Source organism: Trichomycterus rosablanca, chromosome 5 (genome assembly GCF_030014385.1).
Source record: "Trichomycterus rosablanca isolate fTriRos1 chromosome 5, fTriRos1.hap1, whole genome shotgun sequence".
NCBI lineage: Eukaryota > Metazoa > Chordata > Actinopteri > Siluriformes > Trichomycteridae > Trichomycterus > Trichomycterus rosablanca.
In genome coordinates this window covers 41,835,106-41,860,660 of record NC_085992.1, presented here as the reverse complement: position 1 = coordinate 41,860,660, position 25,555 = coordinate 41,835,106, and the positions used below count along the sequence as shown (strand labels likewise).

At 39.0% G+C, this 25,555-nt stretch overlaps 1 protein-coding gene across 1 annotated transcript in view; it reads left to right on the top strand.

Moving 5' to 3' along the window:
* spock2 (SPARC (osteonectin), cwcv and kazal like domains proteoglycan 2) overlaps positions 1–23,098 on the top strand; it is a 45,917-nt gene extending 22,819 nt beyond the window's left edge. The window contains exons 4-10 of the mRNA XM_062995234.1: positions 2,422–2,527; positions 6,423–6,537; positions 8,525–8,644; positions 8,935–9,153; positions 14,614–14,676; positions 17,892–18,029; positions 21,908–23,098. Of these exons, the coding sequence (XP_062851304.1) occupies positions 2,422–2,527; positions 6,423–6,537; positions 8,525–8,644; positions 8,935–9,153; positions 14,614–14,676; positions 17,892–18,029; positions 21,908–22,053 (907 nt within the window). The 3' untranslated portion in view covers positions 22,054–23,098. The remainder of the gene's footprint in view (positions 1–2,421; positions 2,528–6,422; positions 6,538–8,524; positions 8,645–8,934; positions 9,154–14,613; positions 14,677–17,891; positions 18,030–21,907) is intronic.
* The last annotated feature ends 2,457 nt before the right edge of the window (positions 23,099–25,555 follow it).

The window sequence follows — 25,555 nt, the reverse complement described above, 5'->3', positions numbered from 1 at the left end:
AAACTTTATTATCCATGACCTGATGTAATACAAGAACCAACAAATCAGCTTGGCTCCTGGAATGGGAGTGGCACTGCAAGCTTTAAATTGTCATAAGCTTAAAGGCTGCTTCGCACGAAAGAAGCCCCTGCTCCAAAATGAGCTCCTTAAACCTTCAATGAAGTATTTGGCTATTCACACTAACAAAGAAGGAACAATCATAGTAAAACGTACTTGATTAACTTTCCAGACAGGTTTCCTCTTTATATAAAGTGATTATGTTGTTTTATATACTTTTTAATGGATGCAGTCAAACTAAAACTTTATATATGTGCACAGAAAAGTCCCAAGCTGTAGGTAATCATAATTGCTAACAAGGATTTAGGAGGCTATAACAAAAAATTAAATGTCCTTCTAAAATACCAAATCAATAACTTAAGTTGCTGTATGCACAAACCCCATTTCTATAAAAAATGCGTTGGAACAGTTTGTAAAAGGCAATAAAAACAAGAAGCAGTTGAAATAAATGATCGTTTTTAAATGTCACACACAAACACTTCGGCATTGCCTCAACAGTCTTGATGTTCTCTTTTTGCTGAAAAATTGAGAACATCATGTTGAGTTGCAACTGTGTTGCAGAATGGTCCTTTTTTGGATCAGAGACTTCAAACTGGGAAATCAGCATGGTAGAACAATGGTAGGTCTGCTTGTGTTGTGCTTGGGTGGACACCAGAGATGATGCCCTTTTACAAAATAACTTTAGATTTCCCTAAGGGCTTCTGTTGTGCTTTTGGTGTGCAGTCCTTGGTTGCTATTTGTGTTTTGCAGTGTTCTAACTGTTTCTTGGTTGAGAGGGACAGAAATTCTAAAATGTAAATACATGGCCTTTTTTCCACTGAATAGGTGAATAAGCATTTAGATTAAATGTTTCAACTGCATTTCCACCTGGACATAAAAGCAACTTAGACTATAAATTTGGTGGTGTATAAAGTCCTGTTATGAAATATAAGTTTGTGACACAGCCTTGAAGCTTTGCCCCCTTATTTCTTCTGCTGCAGCGACACAAAAGTGATTCCTAGTCTGACCTTCCATTCCTCAAACAAAGCCAGTTTTGTCTGACGAGCACCCAAATCAGCCTTTACTTATGGTCTCAAAATAATATGTACAAAAATGGTTCCAAAACTACAAAGTACAAACAATTCTAAAGTTTTGTGGTCAGTCAAATGGCTTTTTTTTAAATCAAGATAAAGAAAGAAAAAACCCCATTACCACAAAATACTCTCAGGATAGCCTGAAGAAGGCTGGGACAAATGTGTTAGTGCAACCAAAAGGTTGAGTCTGAACTAAAAACCAACCAAGGACTTCATGGCTGGACTCCACGACACATGCCATTCTTGACCATTAAGCACAGGAGGGGTTGACTGGAAAATGAATTTAAATAGGCCTGAAGAGTTAGGGGACACACATATGTTAAGTGAAGTATAAAAACTGGAACTGTTTTGCCATATGGGTCAGTGGTATATCTGGCTAGGCTTGTGACCAAAAGAATAGGCCCACGGTCAAGCATGGAGGTGGGTCAGTTTTGATGTGAAAATGTTTGATCAGGTGACCTGCATCATGGATTCACAGAATGTTAAGAATGTTAAACCTTGGTGATAATTGGTCTTTCTAGGTAGACAGTGATCCCACTGACACTTCCAAGTCAACGAAAGCTTGGTCAAGGAATCAGTCCTGAAATATCCTGGAGTGGCCTTTTCAGTTTCCAGATTTAAACCCTATAGAAATTCTTTGGTGGGATTTAAAGAAATGAGAGTCTTAATGAGCTGAAAGCTTTGCATGAGAATAATGGGTAAAGATTCCACAAGATAGTGTCAAAAGCTTGTAAGCACTTACCACAATTGCTTATTAGAGGTTATCAGGGCTAAAGAATGTTCCACCAAGTAATAGTGCACATGGAACTAGATGTTTTTCATTTAACATAAGTTTATAGTTTAGGCTTTCTGTAAAGAGCATAGAAGATATTACTTAGTTGGTTTTCTACTTTTATTTCTGTTTGAGACGAATTTTGTTTAATCGTACAAGATGTTCTCCACTAACAACCAAAGCAGAAGCAAAGTCACCCTTTACAGTCCTTTTGTTGTGATTCATCTATGGAACTTTTCTATATATCTGTCAAAGGGGGGACACTGCAATGAATAGAAACCCCAGGAATATGGTGCATTACTAATACCCCTATTAGTTATTCTGCTATTTTAGAAATTATATTTACTACAGCTTCAGGTATGCTTTTTTACATACTTGAGCTTGTGTTGCAGTTAAATCAGAAATTAGCAGATATGTTACATCTGTTTCTGGAGAAAAACTAAATTGCTTTGTTGTTATTTTTTCAATTGGAGGTGATTGTACAAGTAAAATGTTAAAGTAATGAACATTTCTATACAGGCTAAAGCATTCAGTGTCAGGTCAGCAAGGAAACATCTGCAAGCCCTGCCCGTTGTCTTCTTCTGGACCTGTGTGTGGTTCTGATGGACATATCTATGCTTCTCAGGTACAGCTGCTACTTCTTCTCATTGCATCACATTTATCTGTATCATTATTCTATTAACGCAGACTGGTTGCTTATTTAAAAAATAAATAGTTAGTACTTTGTGAAGCTAATTGGTTGGTACAGGTTAGTACAAACAGCTGCAGACTAACCTGTGGCTCAGCAATGCACTCTTTTAACAATGCACTGTGGTTAATGAAAATATGAGTCATATAGAGGGCACTGATTTTGTTTTACCTAAGCTGATCAGCCATAACATTAAAACCACCTTCTTGTTTCTACACTCACTGTCCATTTTATCAGCTCCACTTACCATATAGGAGCACTTTGTAGTTACTGACTGCAATTACTGACTGTAGTCCATCTGTTTCTCTGCATACGTTTTTAACCTGCTTTCACCCTGTTCTGTAATGGTTAGGACCCCTACAGTACCACCACAGAGCAGGTATTATTTAGGTGGTGGATCATTCTCAGCACTGCAATGACACTGACATGGTGGTGGTGTGTGAGTGGATCAGACACTGCCTGTTGTTTACAGACTTTGGTGATACATAATTTAATTAAACACTTCATACTCAGAAGTCTATCTATATGTAAACATTTAAATCAAGATCCAGTGCTTTATGGGCTTTACTTTGTGCACAGGTTTGCAAAATCACTTAAATGTTATTGTATGCTGATTTATCATACAAATGAACACATTGCTACAGGGTCCAATGTCTGTGTGCTTTATACTACTTCAGATTAATCTTCATTAAAGTAAGCTCTTAACCAGGTATCTAAGTTAAAATGTATTGCATCAGTTTACATTTCAGCTTGATTAGTGATGGTTCATAAGTTAGTTGTATAAAATCATAACATGAGCCATAGGATCACAAACCCTAGATTCGACCCCTGGTATAATTTCTAGATGATTCAATTATTAACAAGGCATATTTTAATTGATTGCAATTCATTGTGGTATTTAGTGGGCAGCTGTTTAAGACCCCGTGAGCCAAAACACCTAAAAAAATACAGTACAAAAATATAGTTATAAGGCAAAACATAAGGACCACCTAAATGTTGGGCATAAAGACCAGAGTGATACTGATGCCAGGACATGAAAACTATGGTGTCTGGTACAAACCAACTAAACCGTTAGCATGTAGCAGATGCTTTTATCCAAATTGCCTTACATATGAGCATTTACAATGCAAGCAATTGAGGGTGTAGGGCCTTGTTTAGGGGCCCAACAGTGGCAACCTGGCAGTGGTGAGGCTTGAGCCAGCAACCATATGATCATTAGTACAATACCCTAACCACTGAGCTACCGCTGCCCTTCTGTGGGCTACTGTGAAGGACTACTGTGGCTCAAATTGCAGATCATTTTAATGCTGGTGATGAGGTGGATGAGTCACAATACACTGTGCATCCTTGTGGGTCACAGGGCAGGCAATGTGGTATGCTAACTCTTGTCCAACACTAAAAGCACCTAAAATAAGCACACAGGCATCAGAACTGGACATCAGAGCAATAAAAGTGACCCCTATGGCCCGGGAAATCCTGTTTCCATTAAAACATGAGTACAGCTTGGCATGTGTGTGTCATTTACACATGAATGAGATAGGTCCAGGATGCACTGTAGGATGATCCACCTTGCGTACAAAAATTGAAGTCCCTGCTGGTCAGAGCTGTTTTGACAGCATGTTAGCAGGGACAACCCATTCCTGCCTAGGGCCCCAAACCTATCATATCTGCCCGAAGTGAGCCAAATGCAATCAGAAAATAAGCCATATTTTGACCACAAGGCATAGAGGTACCTGATCCCTGCTATATACTGTAATTACTTTAGTTATTATAGAGTAAAAGAATTGCAAAAGGAATTTTAAAGCATTGTGGCATGCTTTGCACCCATTGTGCACTATGTTAAAGAAAATTATGACTAAATCTTTATCTAGTTGTTTTACTGGTGACTTTGCTATGAATCAGCATGCACGGTAGCAGTGGGCCGCTTTGTTATTTGCCTTCTGCTAGAGGGTATCCATTTATGTAAGCTTCTGTGGTACACAAAACTTAGATAAATAGCCAATAGGGATTCCAAATATCAGGGGACGTGTGCCTTTCAGATAGAAACAAAGACAGGCAGATAGAGAGACAGAAGAAAGGGCAAGTGATTTATGTATCGTCTCTTTTTCTATTCCTGACCTTGTTGAGAGGCTAAGGCACTGAGGGAAATATGCGTTCAGTGTAACTGCTTTCAAAGTGTGATTTAAATGTGTCATCTTGTTTGCAATTACCTTTATTAATATTTTACTGTAATAAGCTCTTTAATATCACCTAGAACTAGTACCACTGATACTGTTCTCCTAACTGCATTGGTTATAATGTAATCACCATTATTCTTTAGTTTACAATCCTCACTTGCAGAAAGGTTAGAACAATACATGCAAAAAAGCTGCGATTTGTAACCTGCTTTGACCTATATTCAAACAAAGAGCAGTACAGTCGACCCTTGAGTTACGAATGGATTACCATACGAACATTTTGGGTTACGAACGATCTTTTTCAACTTAACGTACAAACAAATTTCGGATTACAAACAGAAATTCGCGAAATATGTGACGCCACGAACAAGTTGACTCCAACCGTCTCTCTCTCTCTCTATATATATATATATATATATATATATACAGTGAGCGAACATTCGGACAGCGGACGATGTTTTTCCGGTGTTTTCTTTATAATTTGTAGAATTCTATATTAAAATGTCCTCAAAGAAGGTGCAGAGGATGTCCAGTGGTGAGAAAATGAAAAAAAATCACTATTTGTATAATTACTCCTGCCAGTAGCTGTCACTGTGTATCAGACAGAGGGGACAGTGAGTGAGAGAGAAGAATTTCGGCTCAGTAAAGTATTCTTTCTTTTGTGCAGTTACACCTACAAAATACAACACTATTGAAATAAAAAAGGAAATAATAGAGAAATATGAGAGTTATTGTTGTTTCTGGTAAAAAAGACAATTTAAGACATTAGAAGGGTTAGGTAAGGGGGTGGTTTGGGAGGTCTGGCACGGATTAACTGTATTTACATTTTTCTTATGGGAAAAATCGGTTTAACTAACAAACACTTTGACTTAAGAACAGCCCTTCGGAACCAATTAAATTCGTAAGTCAAGGGTCCACTGTATTAGTTAAAAAGGATACTTACTTTTGAAGCCACTTCATTGTTTTTGGAAGTAAATTCTCATTCTAAAATTGATGCCTGCAAAACTTGCTTGGTTCACAGCATGACTCCTCAGTACTGCTTTCTGTGAATGACTGGCAGGTGTAAAAATGCAGCACTTGTCACGTAATCACAGGGTGCGTAATCACAGATTACAGCAGATGAGTTTCAGTCAGAAGTTGGAAATAAATTGATGGGGGGGTGCAAAAAAACATGTAAAAGATAGTTTTTACTTTGTCATCATGGTGCAAACAGTGTGCAAAAACAAGAGGTCTGAATACTTAATGAATTCACTGTATGCTTTAATACGTTTTGGTCAATAAACACCTTTCACTGCTGTATACTTAAACGTTGCACATAAATATCAACAATATTTAAATGCTGCAAATTTTTTGGACTCAAGCTCATCTAAAATAGAATGTGTATTGTGGTCTGACAAGTTGGCCTTTCAAATTTGTTCAGAAAAATAATGGTCATTGTGTTTTCTGTGCCAAAAAGAACCATCCAGGGGTGTTGGGTAACTTTCACATCAGGGAGGGCACCATGTATATTAATATATACACATTTCGTTGCAACACACACTGCTTTCAGATTGCGTAGGGTGTAATTTGTGCTACATTCAGCTCTGAGTTGTCAAGTATTGTTGCACCATGTCTTACTCTATCCCTGTGTGTGTGTGTGTGTGTGGTAAACTTAGTGTAAGCTGCAGCATCAGGCCTGTCTCACAGGAAAGGAATTGAGTGTGAAATGCACTGGTCCCTGCCCTTGTTCCACCACTACTGTGCAGAGTACAGCGACAGACACTAAACATGGTACGTAGCACTTTCAGTCAACACCACGCTGTACTACACAGCTGTTACCACTGCTACAGCCTCCTCCATTACTGTACTACAGCAACGCTCAACAAGCTTCATGATTTATTCATTACTGCACCTGAACACACAGACATTCATTGCTTCTGGCAGAGTCAGCTTCAGGTTAGGTGTTTGCGGGAGCGGCCCACTGCAGCGCTGCGTTCATATTAGCCATTCACTGAACTCTACTGCCTTTACAAGCCTCATTTATGTATAGATTTTTTTTAAGTATAACAAGTTGTATCCAACATGGACTCCAAATAAATGTGATTTACAAATTAAATTATTTTAATAAAATGAATTTCCAAATAGAAAATTAAAATAAAACACTATAATTTACATAAGCCTTTGTTAAAAGCATAATTTAAAACCAGGTAAGCACTACTTTGCAGAATGTCCAACACCACAGGCATTTATTTAATATTAATCCAGTTTACTGCAGTAATAGGCACAATTATTTAGGCACAAACTCATTTATCAGAAGGTAACAGTGACAGAGAATTGTCATGTCTCGTTCTAGTAAAAGGTGTTTCCACTGACCCAGAATTCATTAGTGCTGTGCTTTACCCCACTAAAGCATCGTTTAAATTTTCACATTGGCTATGGAAATCCAACCCATCAAGCTCCTAATGAATTTATAGTTATTATTCTGCTTTGCTTCTGATGCAGTTTGAAACTGATAGTAAGTGTTACACCCCAGGGTGGTCCATCAGACCTGTTGTGTGGCTTACTGCTTTATGACTGAGCTACTTTGTATTTTTTGTAAGCACTTCTCTTTATGTCTTGAAGGTAATGCATATCTCCTGGCTAACAGCATCCCTACTACAGCATCTTGCTATGGGGGGGGGCTTCCCAGTGGCAGGGACAGGGAGATTATTAAGAATTGGGATGGATAAATGCAGCCAAATACCAGAACAATATACCAGAAATAAAAAAAACAAAGCATACACAAACATTTTATCATGATAATGACCTCAAACATACAACCAGAACAACACTGAAGTAATATTGAGCTAAGTCTGAATGTATTTGACTGGCTCAGCCAAAGCCCAGACCTAAACCCCTTGGAGCCTTTTCCGAGAGACATCAAAATTGCAGTTCATAGATGCTCACCTTTTAATCTAATCTAAAAGATCTGCCATTAAAAGTGGGATAAACTGCCCATATCTGGGTGTGCAAAGCTTGTAGAGACGTATCCAAGATGACTTGCAGCTGTAATTGCTGCCACATGGGCTTCTATTGAAAAGGGTCTTTTGTGAATATAGCATACTAATTTGAGATTATGAAGTTCTGGTTTGTATCCATCCAAAATTCACAACACAATAAATTGTTCAAGGAATATTTTCTAAATCCACTGTAACTGAAATAGGTAAATCCAATAGATAAAAAAGCCCTGTGATGGACTGCTGACCTGTCACCCAATAAATCTAAATCACTGTGAACCTGACAAGAATAAAGAGGTGGTAAAACAGACAATAAATCGATGAATGAATGAGCTTAAAAATGTCCACATACCTTTGGCTTTGAACTTTGCACATAATATCATATTTAGAGGCCTATTATTGTATAACATTAAATATTAATGATAAGGAATAATAATGCTTCAAGATAATTTTCTACTCTTGCTTCCCTTTAGGAACACACAGTTCTTTTGGTAACACAGGTTGTATTGATTAGCAGTGCACAGTTTATTCATCCTGTCTCTCTCTCTCTAGATATAAATCTTGAGAAGGTCATGCTGTACTGCCTGTATCTGGGGTGTTCATGCGCTCGACTCGTTACGCTCTTTCTGGTTTCTATAACATTTCGACTTGCCAATGCTAAAACATTTCCCCTCTCAATCCAGCCTTCTTTTTTCTCTCTTTTGTCTTTTATTTGTTTTTGTTTTTTTTGTCTTCTGTTTTTTATAGTCTGACCTTTTTCTTTCTCTCACCCTCTCCTACAGAGAGTTGCACAGGCCAGGACCTGGCGGATTTGGGAGATCGTCTGCGGGACTGGTTCCAGCTGCTCCAGGGCAACGCCAAGCAGAACAGCACGAGCAAGCCTGCAGCCAGCTCAGCATCAAGTGAGGCCCCAGAGCTGTCGGCTGTCTGCTCAGCCATTGATTTTTATGCTGAACAATCTCACACCAATAAGCTTTTGCTGCAGCAGCTGAAACCTACTGCTGAGAAGCTACAACACAATTAGCATGTAAAATCAGAAATGTACTTGTTTATGCAGACTGCTTGAAATACAAAAAAAACAACTTAGTTTAACATGCGTTTATGGGTGTTCAGATTTTCCCAGAACCACCTTAATAGCAACTGTCCAATAAGGCTTTCAGCAGAAGTTAACATTAACACTTTTTTATTACAGTTCTGGACCGCACTCTGGTGGCAACCTGTAAGGACTCCATTGGATGGATGTTCTCCAAGTTGGACACTAATAATGACCTGTATCTGGACCAGGCAGAGCTGGCTGCCATTAACTTGGACAAGTATGAAGTGTGTATCCGGCCCTTTTTCAATTCCTGTGATTCATACCGTGATGGTAAAGTTTCTACAGCTGAGTGGTGTCTCTGCTTCTGGAGAGAGAGTAAGTTAGATTACTTTTATTGATTCATTCATTTACATTCTTTTTTTTTTTTGTAACAGCCTCATTAATGCGAAGAAGGAACTCACCCTGGACAAAGCATTAATTTGTTGTCCATTACAAGGCAATTCACAATCACATATTTACCCACATTATTAGATGATATATTGTTATATTTGTTTTTTACAGTACGTGTTTAAAAACACAGTATTTTAAATTGTTTAGTGTGTTATACCCTATGATTAAGGCCCTACCTAATTCATGGCCGAGAAAATCGCGTCACGGACTGTGTAATGAGCCATCTCCCGTAAAAATGTGCGATTTGCTGTAAAAGTCAAAATTTAAGGTTTGTGTTCAGCGATTTAACATTTTTCATTCACGTAGCGTATCAAATATGAGGCGCAATATGAGGCGATCCTTTCAATCATACGGTATAACGTTAGTGTAACAGACTTTTCGTCTAGTAGTGTTCTGACTGAGGCTGCGTCTGTAATCGCATACTTCCATCCTAAAAAGTACACGAAAGCAGTACGCAAGAGTGGGTAGTGTGTCCGAATATGTAGTAAGCAAAAAGTACCTGGAAAACCTACTGCGATAGTTTGTGTACAGTTATAAACGCAGCAAACTCTAAAGACGCTCGTTTACACTACAAATCGGTTAGACAAAATGTCCAACACGTCAAAGTCTAAAGCAGCTAAAAACACGACACGGGTAACTGAGTTTGAAAAACTCCCAATTGATTCTGTAGACGCAGAGGATGGTGTGTCAAAACACAGACATTCATCTTTGAAAAGGCACTATTAAGGTAGCTGTGCTGTGTATTGTAGCTTCCATTGATTCTATAATTTCATTTTTGAGTGTTTTTTAATGACTGAAATGTGGCACTTTTATTTAAAAATCCATGTAATCTATGATTTTTGAAAAACAAGGTGAAATTAAGCACATTTCCCTGTGGGATGTTTGGATTACAGTAATCCAAAGCTTTCATCTCTGTCACACACTTACCCTCCCCGACTGGCTACAGAGCTCAGAGAAAGCTGATGGAGAGTGAGCATTTGTATAAGCAAATTTTTAATGAAAACTATAAAATTTTAGATGACATTGTTAAAATGGGTTGCACGGTGGGAGAGTGAGTAGTCTGGGCCCTAGCCAGCACCAGTTATCTGGGTTTGAACCTCACTTCCAGTCACTGTCTGTAAGAAGTTTTCTTTGGGTACTCTAGTTTCCTTTGTGTCATTTGTTTGTGCAATATAAAAATGTTAAAAATATTCCTTTCATATGAAAAACGTTACATGATAAAGGAATTCCACACATTATCTAATAAAAATGTATTAGCATACAGAAAAACAAACAGGAAGGACTGGACTTTATTATTCTCCTAACAATAATGCTGTAGAAAATAATGCAAACATTAACTGGATTTGTTTGTAACAAATTCTTACAAAAATGCAATTATAGGGTCTCCAACTAAAAAAGGTTTGCTTTTTCTTCTGTAGAGTGTGCGTTAAAGTGTGCACAACGATTCCCTAGCTATTCATTACCATGTATTCAGAAGGAAATGAGTAACTGCTCACTGACTGGAATGGATCTGTTCCAGTCTTCCTTTGATCAAAGTGACTTTAAGAAATTTTGGGCATCTGTGAGCTCATGTGTAAAAAAGGGGCAATTAGTGCACTCTCTGAGCACACCAAGCTTATGAATTTCATAAGTAGATATAGGTGGCTTCATGTCATCAAGGATGACAAATGTCACCTGTCGTAAAAATGTAGCTAATATAGGAATAAAATAGGGAAACAAAAATGAAGTTGTGATCATGTTGTGGTTTGCAGGTACAGTCAAATCCGGTTAATTGGACCACCGGTTAATCGGACCAGCCGCTTATTCGGACCGAATCCTAAAGTACCGAAACAAATCCTATTATGTACGTGTAATGTTATTCGCTTATTTGGACCAAAATTCCGTTTAATCGGACCAAAGAACGTGAGAGCGAATAAGAAAAAGAAGCCACAAGTCGCCACTTAGAGTGGATGCAAAGCGGGTCAGCGAGATATGGGAGGATTCCTGGGCTCCCCGGGAGAATTTATGCTTTTATGAAAGGTCAGGAAATCCGAAAAGTTGTGTTGACAAGAGCAAAACCAGCGGGAGGTGAACACGCCCACCACTTTCTTTACCACAACGAAGCACCCAGTAGCCAGCAGCGTGGTTATTGGATCCATCTGCATCTCCGCTTTTCGGCGAAATGAAGTAAAGCGTAAACAAGAGTGCAACACGTGCAAGGAATTCCCTCCTGTCAATCACGATTAAAGACTACACGAGAAAGCTATCATTCCACTATCATTCCTTGTAACATAGGGCATGTTCGTGTAATCGGACCAGCCGGTTATTAGGACCAAAACGATCGCGTCCCGATGTGGTCCGATTAACCGGATTCGACTGTATTTAGTTGGTGGGTGGTGGTGTTGTGTTTACTGAGAATCTCACACACACACATATAAATATATTCACAGGACAGTGGTAGCCTAGTGGGTAGAGCTTTGGACTATTAACTAAAAGTTCGCATCCCAGCTCTCCCATGCAGCCACTGTTGGGCCCTTGTTGGGCCCTTGCGGCGTACAATGGGTGACCCTGCGCTCTGACCCCAGCTTCCAAAAACAAGTTGAAATATGCGAAAAAAGAATTTCATTGTACTGTACACCTACACAAATGCAGGCATTCTATTCTATTCTATTTATACATATATGTGTGTATGTATGTATACGACCCCCTGAGCTATTTATTTCACCGTTTTTTTCCCAAATAATGATTAGGAGAATCAGAGCCCCCCAATCCCCTCATAATTCGAACCATGGTTTGCAGTGCATCATGCATATTGTTAATACTAGCTGGGTTCCATTCATAGGTTTGCTTTCCTCTGTGTGTTTTTATGTGGGCATGCCTGTGCCATGAAACAGACTGAAATTGTTTTACACAAACAAACATATGGTCCACCCTGAAATACAGGAATGGCAAGAGACCAATCTGTACCACACACACACACACACACTGTGGACAAGCTTTGCTTTTGTTATGTAATTCTGGCAAGCTTCTTCATCTCTCCTGAGGCGGGTGCAGTTGCTTTTGGTCTGTCACACTTTGTCTTGCCCTCAAATTTCCCCTGGTGGAGGGGAAATGGCCATCACAGGGCGTTGCAGAACAAAAACAACATCACTTCTGCTTGTTGACAGCCTGTTCAGCCTGGTTCACTCTGAAACATAAACCAGCCAGTCAGCCAGGCAGAAACTAACCATTTGTTTACGATTTCAGTCAGATATCAGGACATTTGGCTTTCATTCATTTGGCTGGTTTCCTCGCATCTTCCCAAAACATGACTAAGGTGGATTGGCTGCTCTAAATCTCCTCTAGGTGGAAGTAAGTGAATGGGTGAGTATTGTGTCCTGCAACAGATTGGCTTTTTTGAGTTTGCCTAGTATTCCATGTTGGCTCGACCCTCTATAACCCTGAACATGATAATTTTTCTCATCAGCATTTTAGAATAACAGATGTTTAATTTTGGGCTTATATAGTTAAATCCTGATAATGCCATTGACATCCATTGTCAAAGGCCCATCAATTCCTTGGCAACCAGAACCCAGTCTCTGTTTTTATTTATACAACAGATAATAAAATACAAACTAACCCAAGTAAAACTATAAAATTGTGATGTTCTTTTTGAGTGTGAACATCACTAATAGTTGTAACATTTGTTTTCAGTGAAGCAAGTGGAATGAAATACCTTAATTTTTCATATATACATTATATTCCGTGTATCCCAGCTTGTTTGTAAGCTGGGGTCAGTGTACAGGGTCACCCATTGTATTTCACCTCTGGAGCTAAAAAGCCCAATAATAGCAGCATAGCAAAACCAGAATTCTAATCCACAGCTTCCCGATTGATAGTCCAAAGCTCTACCTACCAGATTACCACTGTCCGTCCCTAAGGCGATCTGCTGTGCTAGTTTATGCGTTTGTATGTTGACTTACCTACAGAAACTGATGTCTGTTACTTCCACTTAGTGACCAAGTCTGAATAAAGTCATTTTTTGCTAAAAATGTAAGATAAAATTGTAAATTCCTATAAAAATGAACAAGAATTCCTGAAGCAATGGCATGTAATGCCAAGTTCACACTACATGACTTTCTGATTTGTCGGGTCGCTGTACAGTTCACACTACACGACTGAATCTTTTGCACTCGGGAGTCTTTCAGTCGGTGTATATTTCACACTACACGACTGATCGGCGATACCCCCTATCGCCGATCAGTCGTGTAGTGTGAAATATACACCGACTGAAAGACTCCCGAGTGCAAAAGATTCAGTCGTGTAGTGTCGTGTAGTGTCGTGTAGTGTACATGACCTATCACCAACTGGAATCACAGGCGAGCTTCTCTGGTCTCCCAAACTACGTTTTGTCACGAAAACAAACGCGAGAAGTGACGAGGGGTTTAATGATACCACGTCCAAAAATGCACGTCAAGAAGTAGCAAGTGATCAAAGTGTTTGTGCGCTGATGTGCAGCGTAAAATCAAGGAGAAAAAATAAATGAATATGAGTGGATTTGGCAACACGAACAGTATGGATTGTTCTATTGTAAGTTGGAGGTTAATTAATATTTTTGCAATGCAACGTTGGTGTTTTGTAGAGAACGATCAAGTCAGAAATACTGTAAAACGTGTGTGTGCCGGTGTATTCTGATATAAACTATATTATCCCCCTCTCCCACCTGTTTACACTCCTCTCTTGCGTTTCCCCTCACACCGTATCTTGCGTTCTCATTGGCTGTTTGACACAGCACTCATTGCCAGACGTGCAACTGAGATCAGATATCTGACATGCTAGAAATCTCAATCCGGTGCCGAGCGCTCGGCGAGCCGGTCGGATGGAGTTGTTGAGTAGTTCACACATGGCGACTGAGTGCCGATTTGATCGCCGAGCGAACGCCGAGTTGCTCCCGAGCCGGCAAATCTAGCGCCGACCAGTCGCCGAGCGAAATCTGGCCAAAAATCGTGTAGTGTGAACTTGGCATAAGTAAATAGTTTTGACAGTACATGTATTTGATTTGTTTAGCTTAAATAAAAAAGAACCCATTTAACAAAAATATTCATTCATGAATTGAACATCACCAGCTATAATGGAACAGGAAAGACTGGTTGGTGAAAAGAAGAAATTACTAAAATGGGTGAAGATAAAATAATCATTTTATAATACAGTCTACAGTGTTCTGTTTGTAAGATTTTGTAGCAATCCAGTTATACGTTTGTTGATGTTAAATATAATGTGTTGAAAGATGATTTAATAGAATAGCAGCAGTGGGAACTGGATGGCAAAACAGTGGCTTCGTCTGAAGCTAACGATTGAGCTCAATGTTTGACTCCAAGAGATTAGCACACTGCTGCTCTCTAATACTCTGATTGCTTTGCTCCCCAGAGCCTCCCTGCCTGGCAGAACTAGAGAGGATCCAAATACAGGAAGGAGCCAAGAAGAAGCCGGGTATGTATAAACAGACACAGAAAAAAAGCTTGTGGCCAGAAACTAGATGAAAGGAAGGAAATGCAAGCAGATAAAATTATACAAAAATATAATTAAGATCCAGTCAGGAAAATATATTGGAGGTATTTCAAAGGAGAAATGATCAGCGATATGGAATGAGCTAAAAACAGGAGGAGTTTTGAAAGAGAAGGACAGAGGACTGCAGAGAGATTAGGATAGGTTAGGTAAAAGACACATTGATCAAACATCACTGAGGTGGTGCAGGAGGATTTTAATTAAGCAGATGACAAGCACGAGGGTGGGATTAGCTGCTAATAAGGCTCAGGGATTAGTGTGGAGGAGAGCTGGCATAAGCAGAGCTGCATGTTTGTCTTAGCTTCCAGCTGGACTCTCCAAAGACATGCTGCATGCAGTCTTCAACCAGGGGTTTACCAAAACCTAGCATAATCACAGTGCAGATACAGTTCTTCTAACCATTTGGCTGGTAAAACACACCAGTGATTTTTGGTCACAATTCAGAATGACAGGTCCCATTGTCACTCTCAATTCTGCATGGTTTCAATAGCAACCGCTATCTTTTTGTATTTGCCCATGTCTCATTATTTCTTGTTTCTTATATTATTATATTATATTTTGCTTACCTTCATCTGGTTTTCCCATAATTAAATAACTAAACATATACAGTTGCTGGGTGGTCAATAAATATAATCATTAAATATAATATAATCTGAATAGCAATGTCAATAAAATGTTGAATATTCATAATCATGTAAGTTTTTAAGACTTTCTTAGTACTTGGCACCACTGTAAAGCAAGTAAGCACATTTGTGAAGCTGACCATGTCGAAAGGTCAGAAGAGACCTATCATTTGGCTGGGCCACTTAAGGACATTCAGAGACCGGCCGTAATGCCTCTCCAGTGTTGTTTTAATACCTTGGCCTGTTGTGCCAGTTTGTTTGTGCTCTGTAGGAGTTTTTTTAAGGATGTTACTCTATTTCCTTCATGTCACTATTGCTGAGCAGTGCCCCCATAGGTTCATGCTGCCACCACCATTTTTCACCATAGTGATGGTGTTGCCCTACTTTTAGACCGGCAGCGAAGCGACTCAACAAAGTGACCAGCTGTCATTAATTTTCAATGAAAGCTGGCCATTTTTAGGCAACAGGAGGCAGAATGAATGTTAGCAATGTGAAGTGGGCGGAGTTTAACTGTATGCATATTAGGATCTAAGCCATGTGCTGATTACCAGTAGGAGTTGAGCATTGAGCAGAGAGGTACGTGCATTATCTCCGCCAGTGTGAAATGGAACGCTCTGTTTTTGGTTCCAAGAAACACACGTTGTTCTAGTATCTAGTGTTTGCAAAGAACAAATGCTGTTTTCTTGTCATGTTGACTGCACAATAATAGACTACGCAGGGATAAAATGTATAGACGAGCGATTTCCCTTAAGAATTTTTATTATTAGTGGGAACACATCTGATTTGTGGTAAGAACCGGGTGGGAAGGTACCTGATTTGTGGTGCAATTGTTTTTTCTAAATGCTCTGTAGATGCTAGCCAGTAAAGTACGCTTTTTTTTGCTCGGTGTCAGTTAAACCATGTCTATCAAACGTCCACAGGCAACGATGATGCTTCCAGTGTGAACACAGAGCGAATCGGGCATCAAGAGTCGAGAACCGCTGCCTGCCTGAATAGATAGATAGATAGATAGATAGATAGATAGATAGATAGATAGATAGATAGATAGATAGATAGATAGATACATACATACATACATACATACATACATACATACATACATACATACATACATACATACATACATACATACATACATACATACATACATACATACATACATACATACATACATACATACATACATACATACATACATACATACATACATACATACATACATACATACATACATACATACATACATACATACATACATACATACATACATACATACATACATACATACATACATACATACATACATACATACATACATACATACAGTACAGGCCAAAAGATTGGACACACCAGCCAAAAGTTTGGACACACTTTCTCTTCAATGTTTTTCCTTGATTATTTTTATTTTCTACATTGTAGATTAATACTGAAGACATCCAAACTATGAAGAATTATGTAGTGAACCAAAAAGTGTTAAACAAAACAGAATATGTTTTATATTTTACCAACTCTACCTCTGCACAACCCAACTGATGGTCTCAAACACATTAAAAAAGCAACAAATTCCAAAAATTCACTCTAGACAAGGCACAAACATTCATTGAAAACCATTCCAGGTGGAAACCTAATAAAGCTGGTTGAGAAAATTTCAAAGAGTGTGCAAATCTGTCATTAAAGCAAAAGATGGCTACTTTGAAGAATCTAAAATATAAAACATATTCTGGTTTGTTTAACACTTTTTTGTTTACTACATAATTCCATATGTGTTCCTTCATAGTTTGGATGTCTTTAGTATTAATCTACAATGTAGAAAATTTAAAAAAAATTAAGAAAAACCACAGGAATGAGAAGGTGTGTCCAAACTTTTGGCCTGTACTGTACATACATACATACATACATACATACATACATACATACATACATACATACATACATACATACATACATACATACTTTATTGATCCCGAAGGGAATGTAGGGTTAACCAGGCGATGTGCAGTGTATGCTTGCTGTTCTGGTCAAAGCTTTCAATATTTGACTCATCAGACTAGAGAATGCTTTTCCTCATGTTGATCATCTTGACATTGTGTTAAGGTTGCATTGACAGTCCTTCAAATTATTACTATGTCAAGTCCAGGTATATTTCAAAATGTATACCACAAAATTATGCCGTAAGCATGGACCCTATGTCTTTGTCCCTGTATTATTCTTCCTCAGCACTAGTTTAAATGATAAAAAACAAGTTCACACACTACTTCATTAGCACACATTGAAATATTCATTATTTCAGTGAGCACAGTTTATTTCGGTATATCGACACAATAAACAGTCATCACTTAAAGCGTCCTTCTCAAGGTTGTATCCAACACGCTGCTGTGATCGTTCTCTGGTAGATGCGTTATCATTTGTAGAATTCAGACTGCAGCCATAGCGCAGTGCTCATTTCTATTCCTTCACGATGTGAAATTGAATGTAAATAATGGTTCATGCTACTACACGTCTGTTCTGCCATGTCAGGTACATATATCCCCAGCTGTGATGAGGACGGTTATTACCGAAAGCTGCAGTGTGACCAGAGCAGGGGCGAGTGCTGGTGCGTAGACCAACACGGAGGAGAGTTAATGGGTTCCAGGATCCATGGCAACACTAACTGTGGTGAGCACACAACGTACAAACCCACAAACACACATCCAGACAGGACAGGGCCTCCTTTGTTGCAAGGACTTAGATTCACAAAAAAACATCAGTTACCCTGTGACAGAAGACCAACTGTTACATTCATTAGGCCAGGTTCATTAGCATACTAAAAGAACAGTTGTCCAACTTGAAATAAAGATCTGTAAGATTAATTACTACTGGCTGCAACGGACCTGCAGGTGATAAGAACAGATAATGCTTTAAATAGCGTTTAAAAAGTTCAATGTCAAAGTGACAGGGCTTATTTGTTGTACCCAAGCATGTATTTAAAGCTCTATTGTAAGTAAATTGCTCAAAATTTGAAATTCAGTCATTTATCTGAACTGTATCCTCCCAGACACCAATTACGTTCTTATTGATGACTAAAGACACAGCTTGGTTGCCGTTTATTGTTATCAGAGCAGATTCTAATTTAATCCTGCATTTTAATTGTTATTGTTATTAATAAGACATTACAAGACATTGTGCATTGATAAATTGCCAAAAATCTAATTATAATAATCAACACATGTAAACATCTACACCGATCAGCCATAACATTAAAACCACCTCGTTTCTACACTCACTGTCCATTTTATCAGCTCCACTTACCATATAGAAGCACTTTGTAGTTCTACAATTACTGACTGTACTCCATCTATTTCTCTACATACTGTTGTAGCCTGCTTTCACCCTGTTCTTCAATGGTCAGGACCCCCACAGGACCACCACAGAGCTGGTATTATTTAGGTGGTGGATCATTCTCAGCACTGCAGTGACACTGACATGGTGGTGATGTGTTAGTGTGTGTTGTGCTGGTATGAGTGGATCAGACAAAGCAGCGCTGCTGGAGTTTTTAAATACTATGTCCACTCACTGTCCACTCTATTAGACACTCCTACCTAGTTGGTCCACCTTGTAGATGTAAAGTCAGAGACGATCGCTTATCTATTGCTGCTGTTTGATTTGGTCATCTTCTAGACCTTCATCAGTGGTCACAGGACGCTGCCCACAGGGTGCTGTTGGCTGGATATATTTTTGGTTGGTGGACTATTCTCAGTCCAGCAGTGACAGTGAGGTGTTTAAAAACTCTATCAGTGCTGCTGTGTCTTATCCATTCATACCAGCACAACACACACTAACACACCACCACCATGTCAGTGTCACTGCAGTGCTGAGAATGACCCACCACCCAGATAATACCTACTCTGTAGTGGTCCTGGGAGAGTTCTGACCATTGAAGAACAGCATGAAAGGGGGCTAACAAAGCATGCAGAGAAACAGATGGACTACAGTCAGTAATTGTAGAACTACAAAGTGCTTCTATATGGTAAGTTTAGCTGATAAAATGGACAGTGAGTGTAGAAACAAGGAGGTGGTTTTAATGTTATGGTTTTAATGTAATGTTCAGTGTAAATCATTTAAACTATATTTCATAACTTATATTATGAGTTTAGGGTGGCTTTGTGGGTTCTGTTCCCATGTCGAGTGGTCCAGTTCCTTTCTGTGTGGATTTTGTATGTTCTCGCCGTGTCTGTGTGGGTTTACTCCAGGAGCACCGGTTTCTTCCCAAAGTTCAAAGACATGCAAGTTAGGTGAATTGGAGATTTAAAAAAAAAATTGTCCATCAAGGTGTTTGACATTAAAGGTGAACTGATGAATCGTGTGTAACCTGTAACTACCTGTCCTGTCATGACTTTATCCAAAGTGACATGACATTAAAATACTGTTATACATAAAACAATGAGTTTATTTTGTGTACATCGATCTTAATGTGCTGGCCAGTCATGAGAACAATATGTATTGGGGGAGGGGGGTCAACATTTTGAAGAAGAATGATGCATGATACAAACCCTATACTCCCCCAAAATTCAGTGTCTAGATGGCAGAGTCAATAACATGAAATTAATCATATGCAACAGTTCTTTATGACAACAACCTGGGAAAGGCTCTTTCATGTTCCTGAACCTTAACCCCACTACGCAACTGTGGAATGAATTGCAAGATTAATTGTGAGCCTTTTGATTGTTTTGGGAACAATGACACTAGGATTAGGTAGGGTTAAGCTGACTTTGGTTAGTATTACTTTTTTACAAACATATAAATGATGAAAGTATTAGACCACGTGTCAAACTCAAGGCCCGCGGGCCAAATCCGAGAGCTTAAAAGATGTATGATTGTCTAAAAAAACAATGTAAAATCGTACATAAATTGCATCTCCAACAAAGTATGCGGATTTTGTGATCCGCAAAGTGACCGTAACCCGCCACTAGATGGCAGTGTTTCCATCAGCGTTTAACTGAGGCGGTTTTCCAACAAGTGATGTTGAGAAATATTTACAAATAATCCCAAAATGTACAAGAAGAGAAAATTGAAGCAGAAGGTCATTAAATAAAAGATGGGAAAGTGAATACAAGTTTGTGCTTCAAGAAGGAAAACCGGTACATCTCTTGTGTTATGAGGCTGTGTCTGTGGTAAAGGAGTACAATATAAATGTAGATATACATTATAAATATACAGTATAAATTTGGCATTTTGACACCAAAAACATGATTTAGCCTCCAAGAAAAACAACAAATTGACCAATAATTAAAAGGCAGACTGCAATTACAGCAGGATATGTTACAATCGGCCTTTGAGGGTCACCATAATGCAGATGTGGCCCTCGACACCCCTGTATTAGACTGATAATTCTGTGATTGGAATCGATATTTAGATGCATTTTTTGCATGTAAACATAGACAATGAATGTGTTCATATGCACATTAATAAACAAATAATTGTTGGATTTTGACATTTCATCATTTGTGTCAATGTAAACACTAAACAATGTAAACTCTGATATCTGATAAGCTGTAAAACACTTGGATTTAATCTCAGTGATCAAGTTATACAGTGCATTCATTCATTGTCTGGTTGACCACCGCTTTATCTAATTCAGGGTCGCAGTGGGTACGATTCACTGGGCGAAATGCAGGAAACACCCTGAACTGGTCCCTGGTTTATCACAGGGCAAACCCAAATGAAGTTTGGAAGAGAAGTCGTAGCCTAGTGGATAAGGTACTGGACTAGTACTGGACTAGCAATCAGAAGGTCGCTGGTTCAAGCCCCACCACTGCCAGGTTACTGCTGTTGGGCCCTTGAGCAAGGCCCTTAACCCTCAATTGCACAGATTGTATACTGTAATAGTACTGTAAGTCGCTTTGGATAAAGGCGTCTGCTAAATGCTGAAAATGAAATGAAATGAATGAAAATAATAATAACCATATCCAATGTGGTGTTGAATAAGCACATTCAGCAAATTCAACTTTTACTAGTACAGCAGTGTTATACTAGTCCTTCACCAAGTCTTGAGTCTCTCTCTGAGGGAGGGAAGGCAGTTTATTAGGATTTTAACATCATGTTTTACACTCTCACTCTTTGGTTCACAAGGTCATATTGAACACAGTCTTGGACAATTCAGTGTCTCCAATTTACCTGACTCGCATGTCTTTGGACTGTGGGAGGAAACCGGAGCACCCGAAGGAAACCCACGTGGACACGGGGAGAAGAGGGAAGGCAGAATGGGTTGTAGTGTCCATGGCACTGTAACAGCAACTCCTTATGGTCCAGGTTTCAGCACAAGCAGATAAAAATATGGAATATGCCAAGGATCTCTGTAAGAACCTGCCGCCACTGTGTAAAGATGCATACTGACATAGGCTACTGAAGTATTGCCAAAATAGAATTATACTGTAATTATACCTTTTTTGCTAAGAAACTACAATTATACTTCAAACCGTCTGATTAAAGATAAAAGTAAGTGTATAAAATACTACATAAAGGTTTGATCTTTACCTTTTAAAACTCTCTCTCAGATGATGTGGTTGGCTACTCGGGCGATTACGGCAGTGGGGTCGGATGGGAGGACGAGGAAGAGAAAGAAGCGGAGGACACTGGAGAAGAGGCTGAAGAGGAGGAGGAAGAGATAGGGGAGGTGGATGATGGAGGCTACATCTGGTAGAATGCAACAAAATGGTTGCCTGGTCAGAATTAGCTTTATTTGACCACTGTTTTGAGAGGCAGCTCCATCTCTTGCTGAAACAAAATGGTGGAAACCGGAGGGTTGGACATCACTGTACTGCACTCCAAACAGCATTGAGCATTGACCTGGGGGGAGGGATGACTGGGTAGTTATCACTGTAGTAAAATTTTGTGTGTGTGTGTGTGTGTAAGGGGGAGGGTTGGAAGAGTTAAAATAATGAAAGTATAAATACTTGTGACATTATTTTGTTGTATGTGCAAGATTGTGCTTTTCTGATGACGTGTCTAGCATCAGCGATCTCAAACTGAAACGTAGGCGCTTGATAATTGGACATTTTCTCTTAAGGTAAACTGAAGCTTTGTCATGTATAACATGCTTCATCTCATACAATGCATTATTCTTATGCAAGAAGCTGAATAAATACATATTTACCACATTTACCACTAGAGCTTTGGACATGTTACCTTTTAGTCTGATGTTTAGAATGACCTTCAGATTTGAGATAAGGTAATATTCAGGTGGAATACGTTACATATGACTGACTGAATCCATCTCTGCATTATCAGTGTGTTCTTCTGAGGCCAAAATGAACTGGAGATTTAACATTTCAGATAATTAGTCTGATAATTACTTGGCCTTTGGTGTGCACATCAGTTACATGTTTAATTATCTCTGTATAGATTCACCGGGCAGAGCAGAGTAGAAATAGATTAAACCTTGGGGTCAGTGATTTTCAGAATTTTTTCTTTTGCTGTTACATATATTTGATATGTTACCATCACATTCTGGAAACATTTGTGGCTGCTCCAGACTTTGTATATGAAAAAAAATTATGGATAAAAGTGTGGGGCAGTTGTTAACCAATGAGCGAGGAGGTGTATAAACTTGCCTGCAATCATGAACACATGCATGTTTGGAGTGAGGCTTTGCTTGGAGTTTGTTTTAAAAGTGCTTTATATCAGATAAAAAAAAAAAAGCTTTAGAAATGATTTCCTTTAAAATAAAAAGTCAATATTCTGATGTTTCAGTTGGCTGTATTTAATTTACATATTAAAAGTCACCATGTCGATAAAACAGCTGCAGATTAGTAGTTTAGTTCAGTCTGGGGCAGTGGGTGTATTCTGACAATTCATCCCAGAAGTCATTACATACAAACAAAAAAGTAAGTATACACTGATCAGCCATAACATTAAAACCACCTCCTTGTTTCTACACTCACTGTCTATTATATCAGCTCCACTTACCATATAAAAGCACTTTGTAGTTCTACAATTACTGACTGTACTCCATCTATTTCTCTACATACTGTTTTAGCCTGCTTTCACCCTGTTCTTCAATGGTCAGGACCACCACAGAGCAGGCATTATTTAGGTGGTGGGTCATTCTCAGCACTGCAGAGACAATGACATGGTGGTGGTGTGTTAGTGTGTGTTGTGCTGGTATGAGTGGATCAGACACAGCAGCGCTGCTGGAGTTTGTAAATACCATGTCCACTTACTGTCCACTCTATTAGACACTCCTACCTAGTTGGTCCACCTTGTAGATGTAAAGTCAGAGATGATCGCTCATCTATTGTTGCTGTTTGAGTTGGTCATCTTCTAGACCTTTATCAGTGGTCACAGGACGCTGCCCACGGGGCGCTGTTGACTGAATATTTTTGATTGGTGGACTATTCTCAGTCCAGCAGTGACAGTCCATCAGCGCTGAAGTGTCTTATCTACTCATACCAGCACAACACACACTAACACACCACCACCATGTCAGTGTTACTGCAGTGCTGAGAATGACCCACCACCTAAATAATACCTGCTCTGTGGGGGTCCTGACCATTGAAGAACAGCATGACAGTGGGCTAACAAAGCATGCAGAGAAGCAGATGGACTACAGTCAGTAATTGTAAAACTACAAAGTGCTTCTATATGGTAAGTGAAGCTGATAAAATGGACAGTGAGTGTAAAAACAAGGAGGTGGTTTTAATGTTATGGCTGATTGGTGTATATACCTATAAATAAACCATGAATTATCGTATCTGGATACTTTTAATAGTGAAAAGTGCTGTATAATGTCAGAGCTTGCTTAAGTTTACCCACATAACAGAACAACAAACCAAATGATGTGCTATCCATATCAGTCAGGATGAACTGTTATATACTATTTTTTATGTTACTCATTGGTTTTCATCCAAAAGAAACAAAATTCCAGCTAAATGTAATTCCCCAGGACAAGTCTATAATTTACTATTATTATGATGGCACCATTTAACAGGAGCAGTCATGTTTGGCTGTGGTAAAGCAAAAAAAAACTCCCAGTAATTAGCAGGAGGAAAAGTGAACTTTTTAACACAAATCAACATAGCAGCGCAAACTAAGAGGTGTATATTTTATCAATGCATGAAAAGAATGAAAAGAAATACATTATAGTAGCTAAAATAAAATTGTATAGAATATATAAACTAATGCTTCATGTATTTTTAACTTCTGTGTTTAACGGGGTCATAAGCTATGTGCCTGACTTACCCTTAAAATCTTAATCTAAGGGATTGATTTGATTATATTAAATTATTTTATACACCGATTAGGCATAACATTATGACCACCTTCCTAATATTTAGTTGGTCCTCCTTTTGCTGCCAAAACAGCCCTGCAACTGTGATGCACTGTGTATTCTCACGGTTATACTACTGCAACTCCCTTCTGGCTGGAGCTCCCATGTCCACGATTAAACCCTTACAGCTCATTCAAAATGCAGCTGCCCGTCTGGTTTTTAACCAACCCAAACACTGCCACATCACCCCACTGCTGCGTTCTCTTCACTGGCTTCCTGTAGCTGCACGCATTCAGTTTAAAACACTGACGCTCGCCTACAAAGCCAAAAAAGGACCAGCCCCAAGCTACCTTCGGGGTCTAATCAAACCCCGCTCTGTACCACGCAACCTCCGAGCCTCTAGTCTCGCTCGACTTGAGCCTCCATCCAGGACTAAAGGAAGACAAGCATCAAGGCTCTTCTCTGTTCTAGCGCCCAAGTGGTGGAACGAACTTCCTCTGTCTGTCCGAACATCTGAGTCTCTTGCTGTCTTTAAAAAACGATTAAAAACCCACCTTTTTACTAAACACTTAGGCTGACTTGTACTTATTTACTAACACTTTATTCCAAGCTTTTCCATTTAAAAAAAAAAAAAAAAAAAAAAAAGGCCACTTTGGTTCTAACAGGTTTTAGCAGATTTGTGTTCTTCGACTGTTGTTTACCTAAACTTGAGAAATGAAATGTTCACTATAGAAGCACTTCTGTAAGTCGCTCTGGATAAGAGCATCTGCTAAATGCTGAAAATGTAAATGTAATTCTGACAGAACCAGCATTAACCTTTTCAGCAATTTGAGCTACAGTAGCTTGTCTGCTGGATTGGACCACACGGGCCAGCCTTCACTCCCCATGTGCATCAATGAGCCTTGGCCGCCCATGACCCTGTCACCGGTTTACCACT